General features: G+C 39.6%; 1 protein-coding gene across 8 annotated transcripts in view; it reads right to left on the reverse strand.

Moving 5' to 3' along the window:
* Positions 1-3,805: 3,805 nt before the first annotated feature.
* LOC111869451 (WD repeat-containing protein 7) overlaps positions 3,806-10,625 on the reverse strand; it is a gene marked incomplete at its 3' end in the record, with an annotated part of 95,361 nt that continues 88,541 nt past the window's right edge. For all 8 annotated transcript variants that reach the window (XM_033753433.1, XM_033753436.1, XM_033753435.1 and 5 more), the window contains 4 exon segments: positions 3,806-3,923; positions 6,085-6,271; positions 6,719-6,925; positions 9,850-9,942. In XM_033753433.1, the coding sequence (XP_033609324.1) occupies positions 3,806-3,923; positions 6,085-6,271; positions 6,719-6,925; positions 9,850-9,942 (605 nt within the window).

The following is a 10,625-nucleotide window of genomic DNA, read 5'->3' on the forward strand; positions in this document are numbered from 1 at the left end:
TATATGGATGACTTGAAACTGTTAGGAAAAAGTGAGGAAGAATTGAGGGACGAGATTAAAATTGTAAAAACATTCAGTAGTGATATAAAAATGGAGTTTGGATTAGAAAAATGTGCCAGAATTTCGATAAAAAAGGTAAGGTTCAAAGAAAAGAGCATGTAGAAAACACAGGGGAGAATGAAATTAAAGAACTAGAAACAAATGGAGCATATAAGTACTTGGGAATAGAAGAGAACCACCAGATAGAACACAAGAAAGAGAAAGAGAGGTTGAAGAAGGAGTATGTAAGAAGCTTAAGACTGATTTTGAACACAGAGCTGAATGCAAAAAACAAAATGCAAGCAATTGGATCATTGGCAGTACCAGTACTGAGATACAGTTTTGGAATTATTAACTGGCACAAAGAGGAAATACAAAAATTGGACAGGAAAACAAGAAAAATGTTAACTACTTACAGACAGCATCACCCAAGAGCAGATATAGACCGTCTGTATGTTCCTAGAAAAGAGGGAGGACGAGGCCTGATACAGATAGAGGCGGCTTACATGGCAGAAACCACAAACCTAGCGGAATATATAGAAGGAACAGAATATCAACTGATGAAAATTGTTAGGACACACCAACGCAACACAAGTTCTTCGCCTAACACAGCCTGCAAGCAGACAAACTTTTTACAAAAAAAGGCAATAGCTCAGAACACAAAAGAAAAATGGGAAAAGAAAAGAATGCACGGACAATACCCATGCAGCTTAGATGACACTTTGGTGGATAAGGAACAGACCTATCGATGGTTGAAATTTGGAGGCATTAAAGGGGAAACAGAGGGCTTAATCGTAGTAGCTCAGGACCAAGCAATCAGTACAAACTATTTTAAGAGATAAATATTGAAAGACGAGATCGGAAGTAAATGTCGACTGTGTAAAGAATACGAAGAAACTATAGACCATTTAACATCAGGATGTCCCGTTTTGGCGAAGAACAAATATATAGTAAGGCATGATAAAGTCTGCATGCATTTACATTACTCAATATGTAAAGAATTTGGAATTGAAGTACTAGACAACTGGTACTCACACGTGCCTAAGTCAGTATGTGAACATGAGGATATAACCGTGTTATGGAACCAAGGCGTACAAACAGATAGAGAGGTTCTGGCAAACAGGCCAGACATAATAATTAAACACAAGCAAAAGAAAACTTGCATACTTATAGATGTATCAGTACCATCGGATAGGAATGTAGTACAAAAAGAAGCAGAGAAGAAATTAAAATATAAAAATTTAAGCATCGAAATTCAGCGAATGTGGAACATGAAATGTTTTGTGATACCAGTAATTATTGGAGCCACGGGTACAGTTATGAGAGGGTTGAGAAAATATTTGGAACTAATTCCTGGTAAGCACTCCATAGATTCACTGCAAAAAACAGCTATCCTGGGAACATCACACATACTACGGAAAGTGCTACAGTGCGAAGCTTGAAGCCTGAGTGGTGAGGTGCATCACTGGTTCAAGAAAAGGAATACCAGGAAATAAACCTGTGACAAGAGATGATAATAATAATACTAATAATCTGTTCACCCACCCATCTTTGAACATTCTACGCCACTGTCTTACACTTACTTCACTCTTTACAGTTTGGTCATAAACCACACATAATTCACAATAAATTCCCACAGCACTCAAGTTTTTGGTGTGAAAACAGCAGATAACAGCATGAATTTTGCAGCTGGTGGGATTATCACTTGCAGGATACATCACAACTCATTCTGTAGAGATAAGAATAAACACTAGGTGACCAGTTATGTGATGGTTTACAAGGCAGTAAGTCATGTGACACCACCTCACATGCAAGAGTTCTACCCTGCTCCTACAAATGCTGCCTAAAATAAACAGAGGTTACTTTCTGAATAGCCCTCGTACTAATATTTCACTACATAAAATCAGAATTCTATCCACTGTTTTGAAATTAGAGTTCTTAATACGTAGCTGATTCCAAAAGTAAGGTCTCCAAAGCACTGGGTAATTTTTCATGCGGCTGTTGGCAACCCTGTTGCATTTGTTGCTTCCCTCACTCCCCCCAATACCACCAAGCATGCGCGCACGTAGCTAGGACGCTCAGTCTTGGCACGGTTGCTGTTAGAAATGGAGCTCCCGATTACTAAAACCGCGAAGTGTGAGATTCGCGCAGTTATTCGGTTTTTGAACGCAAAAGGGACTAAACCAATTGAAATTCATCGTCAATTGGTGGAAGTGTATGGCAAGTCGTGCATGGACATAAAGAACGTCCGCAAGTGGTGTAGGGAGTTTGAATATGGTCGTACTGCAATACACGACGAAAAAAGAACTGGGAGACCGTCAATTTCTGACGAGACAGTCGCGAAGATTGAGTGAGTCATGCGTCAGGATAGGCGCATCACACTCGATGATCTCTGCATTTCGGTTCCCGAGGTTTCCCGAACCACCATTTATCGGGTTTTGACAGAGAAGTTGAATTATCGGAAGGTGTGCGCAAGATGGGTCCCGCGAATGCTCACAGAAGACCACAAACGGCAGAGAGTTGACTCTTCCCGTGAATTTCTTCGCCGCTATGCTGACGAAAAGGACAACTTCTTGAATTCAATTGTCACAGGCGACGAAACCTGGGCGTACCACTTCACACCTGAGACAAAACAACAATCACGTCAGTGGCGGCATTCCTCTTCGCCTAAGCCTCGAAAATTCAAGCAAACACAGTCTGCCGGTAAAGTCATGGCAACTGTGTTTTGGGATCGAAACGGGGTATTGTTGGTTGACTTTATGGAAACTGGGACCACAATAAACGCTGAGAGATATTGTGAGACACTGAGAAAACTCAGGCGGGCGATTCAGAACCGGAGAAGAGGGATGTTGAGCAAGGGCGTAAGCATTCTCCACGATAACGCTCGCCCCCATGCTGCCCGACAAACCGTCGCTCAACTGCAACAGTTTGGATGGAACATCATCACCCAACCACCCTATAGTCCGGACTTGGCGCCCAGTGACTACCATCTCTTTCCAAAGTTGAAAAAACATTTGTCTGGAAAGCGCTTCAACGACGATGAGGTGAAAGCTGAGGTTCGAAGTTTCCTGAACAGCATGGAGGTGAACTGGTATGACATGGGCATACAAAAACTGCCACTGCGCCTACAAAAAGGCATCGACCGAAATGGCGATTATGTACAGAAATGAGTACATGTTCAAGATTCAACTGATGTATCAAAAATTGAAAATAAATGTTTATTTTATATTTTCAAACACAGGAGACCTTACTTTTGGAATTACCCTCGTATGTAGAAAATATAAAGACTGAAAGATAATGTGGTGAAAAGAACATGTATATATTTTTAATGTGGCCAGATACGTTTTGAACTGTCTGGTTTCTGCTCATCTAGGTAAGGAGAACAAATCAACTTCTGATACATGAGCACCCACAGGGCAGATTCTGCTGACCCCAGCCACAGGGTGATCATGAGAATGACGGTCAGCAGAAGGAGTACCTGGGTGTGTGTGTGTGTGGTGGGGATCCTTCCCATGCTCAAAGTTTTCATCTTCGATAGAGGTGACTGTTTCAATCTGTGAGCAGAAAAATCCAGACACAGACCAGACTAGGGATCAAATTTTGGACTCTATGAATGACAGCCCACTGCCTTACCTGGAGACTACCATGTTCCATGCTGAAGAGAATACTAGATCTTAACAAACAGAAAGTAACAGCAGAATGGAGATAATTAAATATGGAGCTTCAATGCATTGGATTGGACCTGTTCTTCATGCATAAAACTCACCTCCCTTGCCATGGTAGTAATGAAGGCGGCAGGACGTGCTGTGGCTATGAGGGTGAGGGCATGACGAGCTGTACGGCATGAATCAGCTGCTGGTGTCAGTGGCAGTCCATATGTCATGCTGTCAATAAAAGCACAGTTCAATGAATCAAAAGAAGAAGACATTACAGTAAAATCTCTATTATCTGTGATAACAGAGGGGAGATGTGGCATGGATAATTAAAAACAATGGATATTCAAAAATGTGTAAATACCAAATATTCTTCCACTAGTAGAAATCAAACCTTGTTCAGTGGAAGTAGGATGGTATGGAAAACAATAAAATTAAAATAAAAATGAAAATGGTTGCAAAAAATGTGAGGGTATGTACAGTCCATTGCAAATTTCTGTAAACCTTCTCTGATGAGTATTACCGAAAGTGATGCAATGGGCAATAGTCAATAACTAAGGGGCCCTAAAATAGTCCCATGGTTAATCTGAATGCAGATAATCCCAAAAAGGTTTCCCTCTAGCATTTCATCACCCCATGCTATGTATAATCCTATTACTGGCAAAAAATGTGAGATAATGTTACACTATGAAAATTTGGAAGGAACAAATTTTGGGCTACAAGAGCAGCTCCAGGTACCAGTGGCAATTACTCTGGGGGGGGGACAGTAATATCACAAATCACTTGGAATATTCATTCAGTACTGTGAGTACATTATTAGCAATGTCATCACTATCTAAGCACAGCTACGTATCACCCAGTATATAATATTTATGTAGAGGTGATAGTGATATCAGTAATATCACTTACAAGGTGTGTCCAAAAAGTCATGAAATTATATATATATATTTTAAATTTATTGATGATATCGGTACAAAGTGTTAATATTCTTCAAAGTACTGTCCATGAGCATCTACACATTTTTTCCACCAACTCTCCGATGCCCGGTATGCCCTCTCAAAGGCCTCAACGGGAACCTCATTTAAAGCTGTTGTCAGGGCCGCTTGGATAGCCTGAATGCTTTCAAAACAGTGTCCTTTGAGTGCAGTCTTGATCCTCAGGAATAAAAAGAAGTCGGCCGGAGCTAGGTCAGGGCTGTAGGGTGGCTGCAGCAGCGTTGCCACGTGGTGCTTCGCCAGGAACTCACGGACAAGCAGAGATGTGTGGCTGGGCACACTGTCATGATGCAGCAGCCAGTTAGTGGTGATGTCTTTTCGCATGCGGATGACCCTTTTCCTTAATCTTTCTAGAACATCCATGTAGTAGGGAGTGTTGACGGTCTGTCCTTGGGGTAAAAACTCTTTGTGGACCACACCCTTGGCGTTGAAAAAGACAATGAGCATTGTTTTCACTTTTGATTTGCTCATCTTTGCCTTCTTTGGTTTCGGGGAAGCCGTAGTGTGCCATTCAGCACTCTGGCGCTTCGTTTCTGGGTCGTACTCAAATGTCCACGTTTCATCACTGGTAATAACACAGTATAAATAATGAGGTTCAATTTCTACACATTCCTTCAATTCACTCGTGATCAACACTCGACTGGCCTTTTGCTCGTCCGTCAACAATTTGGGGACCAGCTTGGCGCACACCTTTCACATGTTCAATTCATCCATAACGATGTGATGCACAACGGTTTTTGGAATGTTCAGAATGTCGGCTAACAACTGGACAGTCATTCGACGGTCAGTATTCAACAAATTATGCATACGAGTCACATTTTCATTGGTTTGGCTTGTTGATGGCCATCCAGAGCAGGGGTCATCTTCCACTCCTTCCTGGCCCTCCTTAAACTTCTTCACCCACCTTGTAACTTGCACATATGATACATCAGACTCCCCATAGGCTTGCTTTCGTGAGTTTCGGCGGCTCTTTTGTTGAGCTTTGTGCAGAACTTGACCACACAACGTTGTTCGAAAGTATCCACCATCGCACGCCGTGATGTGGTCACAAAACACACGTGCACTAAATCAGCGATACTGACACCTCCGACGCTCGAGCAGACTGAACTTGGGCGCGCTGTGAAGCTAAAGGCCTCCCCCCCCCCAACCTAACCGGTTCCAGCGTGCTCCGACCAGTAGGAGTGCGGGAAAGAAATATATTTCATGAATTTTGGGACACACCTTGTATGTCATGATGCTATCATGTCAGTTCCGCTGAAGCAAACACTTCTCCATTTATGGACATTAAGAAAAATTCTTCAGCATTGGAGTAATGTTTCTTAAAGTTTTTGCTTTCACATGTGGAGCTAAGCTGACTTAAATTCAGATAAATATAGCAATTTCATCAGTTTATGTACCTTGGCATGAGTTTGTCAGCTTCACAGCACAATTCCAAAAGCCCAAGAAGAACTTTAGATACATCAAGATAAGGCTCCCATACTGTAAAACCCCGACCAATCAAATCTATGGCAGCCCTTCGGAGAGGTGTGTGTGCAGGTAGCCGTGAAGACGGTGCTGCTAAGAGTAAGTGGGTAAGAGCAAGACCTATGAACAAACATGGAAAATGTTTCACTGCTTCCAAAGTCTGAGGAACACATAATAAGATTAGACTGCAAAATGATTATAGCAACAGTTCTTCACTGATAACATTCATGGCTTGAACGAAATACAAGACATTTAATTCACATTTCTTGGCAAACTCTGTTCGCTGGGACTCATTTCCACAAGATATTCTTGAGGACTTCTTAACAGACAGGAATTTCTTTTACACACATATTCCATCTAAATAACAAAACTCATCTTTCTGTTATGGTTGACAAATCACAGACTGACAGAAATGTCATGGATGGACATGATATGGAAAAAATTCAAAGACGATGAAGAGGAAGAAAAATAACGTAAGATTACTTTCAAATGAAAAAGTTGAAATTTCAGTAGATTAATTTCCACACATTCTTACTGTTACACAAATAAAGACTCAGAATGACATACTTGTCAGCCGGGCAAGATTATTATTGCCTATGCCGAAGCCTTCAACAACAGAACTCTTGCGCCTCTGATCTTCACTAGCCCTTCGCCTTGTGCTGCCATCACTCACATCTTGGCCAAACTCTGCTCCAATCACTCCAAGAAGCACCACTGCAGTTGTCTGCTTACGTTTCAACTCCGCCACGCTCCAAGGTTTTCGCACACAATATTCTAAGAATCACACACTTGATTCAGTCTAAGTGGAAACATGCATACAGAATATGTGTACATAGTTTATTACAGTCTGCCTCATGAAATGATCCTTAACCTTAATTATCTGGGGACTGAGCATTTATATCTCCCATCTGTATGGCACTGGTGACTGGATTTTAATTGGGGAGCAATGATAGTTATATTATAAACAGTGGCTGCTGGACCTTCTGTACCAAACCAAGAACAATCATAATAGTGCAATGTGTGGATGATAAAGGTTAAACATAGCTATCACAATAACTTTGTAAAATATGATATCTATGATAACCTTTCTTAATCTTGATTTCATTGGATGCAAGTCATTACAGGGCATAAACAAAATATCTACTTCTTACACATATAATTCATTATTTAAACAGGTTTATTCATACACTCTCTTTATATACTGAATTAAATGTTATGTACCTTAAAAATATCTGCTAGACGTACCCACATCTGAACTTGTTTCCAATGTAAACACACACAACACAATTGTTTATTGCTGTAACTTGTGACAACAGGGACAATGTACTCAGTTTTCTAACTCAAGAAGCATTTCTTTTCCTTCATTTATTCTATAACAGGATCTTATATTTCTAATCTATTTCTGTTTCATGAAATATAAAAATACTTGGCAGCCACTGAAACAACTGTACAGGGATCTCTTCCCCCTTACAAGCGTGTGCAAGCGCGTGCACACACACACTCTGCGTGAATGTTTTGTTCCAAGCATATGTATGCCTGTGGTTCATTACATGCTGCTAACATATGACACATCCACCTTCTCTCCCCTCCTCTTTCATGTTCCCCCTTCCCTACACCTGCCCCTGGAATATCTGTCATTTCTCAGTGCTGTCTCCTGTAGGTCTGCTTGTAGAACCAGTTCTGGACCCCTTTACCTACATCAGAATCAATTTCTTCTACACTCAGCATATTTGTTTACCTTGAAAATGGAGGCACCACGTTCCTCTAAAATGACAGCCATGATCTATCAGATTACATGGTGTCACATCCCAGAATACAGAAATCTACATATTCATCACTTGTTCAATGGATACAAGTTAAGAATGACATAAAAGCAAGAAAAGCAAGTCGTTTTCTTTCCATACGGTACAGACAATTCTCCGTAAGATGAGGCACCGACTATACAATTAATTAATTTGCAACATCATGGGCCTCCTATGCATTCTTATATAAAAGAAATATCAAATTTCCAATTTGTCCATGGAAACGTATGTAAAGTAAAATATCAACGACTGATTTGATGTTATATAACATCAATTTTATCTTGTTTTATACAATAACTTTTAGTTTTCTTTATATAAATTGACTTATTGTTGTATTTTAGCATCCTGTTGCACTGATTTTCGTCCATGGTATGTATGCAGTGTCCGTCTTTTAGTGCACTCAATTTCACTTGTTATTTCACTTGTTCTATTGTTAGAATTGGGACAGATAAGATATAACCTTAACAAGTTTTTAGTATATAAATATTTATTAAAATTGATGAACATTTTTAAATACTTTTTAAATTTTACAATGACATAATGGCAAGCAATGAAATAGATTAACATAAATGGAGCACCTGATGATGGCACTATAGTGCCGAAACATGTTGTGAAATAACAAGTGAAATTGAGTGCACTAAAAGACGGACACTGCATACATATCATGACTCATTCTATTTTTATGCAGAGTATTTTAAATGATTTATAACACTGCATACAATCTAATGTACTGCAGTTCAATGGTATATGTTTGTTAATATGTGTTTGCCTGATGATGGCCATTAGTGGCTGAAACATGTGGCGAAACATAGCTGGGCGCTGACCTTGATTTTTTCTGTTTGTTGTGTTGTGATGTTCAATAGAGTTGTGTAAGAATGAAACATTTTTAGCATCATTCTGTAACCGTAAGCAGACCCTAGGGTTTTAACATCAGTGCGCCGTAACAATTATTATAAATTACAATTTGAAAACTGTCAGCTACAAACTACCATACCAATAATACAGTAAGCAGTACATGTACATGGAACACCATCCTGAAGATGACAATGATTCAAATAGTATTGTGTTTGAAATAAATAAGCAGAGCTATCTTTTAAAACAGAGATGCACAACTTTTAAGTCTTATGGGGAATCAAACATGACTATGGTAACTTTGATAAGTTCCTGGTAGCTGGTTTTCATTAACAATGCAAAAAAGTTTACATGATTTACATGTGATGTATGAAAAGAAGCTGTCCTGCATTGAAGTTAAAGATTAATGAACTTAACTACCTTTATGCCAAAACACAATCTCACTAGAAACAAACCTGTTAATATACAGGAGATTTGGAGATTGAACAAAAATGCTTTGGGGCCCAGTTTGCTTTGCACACTTCTACTGCAAGATCAGCTTAATGTTTTTATGTCTACAGGTCATAATAAAATACAGAAACCATGCTTTTTGTTAAAAATATATCCTTATGATAAATAGTGTCCAATCTCCAAATGGCTTTGGTTTTTCCTCAGGGGAACATATATAACAATCATCAACAAAATTTTAAAGCACTGTGATGGTTCCCTACAATTGGTATAATCTACCATAGACAGGAATCTTGACATGAAATCAAACAATACTAAATGTTCATATGGGAGCATGGAAGATTTCAGGCAGGAGAGAGTATGTTCCCATAATTTTTTAATATGAGACATACCTGAAATGTATAAAAGTAACAAAATCAAATTTTAACTTGGGCTCAAGCAAGCTGAATATAAGGTATACATGTACTACAAAGGGCAGTTGTCAGCTAGAAGAATAGAATTAGCAGAATTTATATACAGAAGTCATGTCAGTCTATTTCAATGTTGCAGAAAGAAATCTGAGAAATCTAATGTAAAAACAAAGATGCTATATCTGACCCTCTGTTCCTTCCTCCTCATCGTCGTCTTCATCCTCATGCTGTGGTTGCTCTGTCTGGTGGCCAGGAGCTGAACCATTGCTGCCCTGTTGACCTGCACAGTGAGGAGTCACCATGCTCTCAACCATATGCACCACACATAAAGATGCCAGAATGTAAAGTACAGAATGCATAATGAAACAGAACTTGCATCAGTCTCAACTCAGAACACAGACAGACCACAGCAACAGTGAACTTACAAGAGAGGAAGTCTTAGTATATGATGCTGAAGTCCACTGACTTTACTATGCTCTGAATACATTTAATGAAAGATAACTGTCAGTTAATTACAGAGGGAGTTGACTAATCCCTTGTGCCTTTAAGTGGGACAATGCATGGTCAAGTACTGTATTTTAATGGCCAAGAGAGTAAACTACCCAGAAAAGCTCACTAATTCAGACTTACAGAGTAGCTCTCTGGCCTTCAATGTGCCCATGAGCCAGGCTCATAACTGGTACAAAACATGACATGCAATATAAAGACAAAGCAAAATTCAGTAATAATTTACTTAGCCAAAAGTAGCACCTACTTAATTCACTTAGATCAGCTAGCAGAGTGGCCAAGGAATTGTGGTTCCATTTCCCCATATGGTCAAAGAACAGCAACCAAACTGACTCTAGGCCAACCCAGGCTCTAATGTAATGGGTGTTGGAGATTCTTTCCCTGGGCATAAAGCAGCCAGGGAATGAAACTAACTACTCACCTCCATCCAGTGCCAAAAAAAAAAAAAAAAAAAAA

Source organism: Cryptotermes secundus, unplaced genomic scaffold (assembly GCF_002891405.2).
Source record: "Cryptotermes secundus unplaced genomic scaffold, Csec_1.0 scaffold1411, whole genome shotgun sequence".
NCBI classification, from domain to species: Eukaryota; Metazoa; Arthropoda; class Insecta; order Blattodea; family Kalotermitidae; genus Cryptotermes; species Cryptotermes secundus.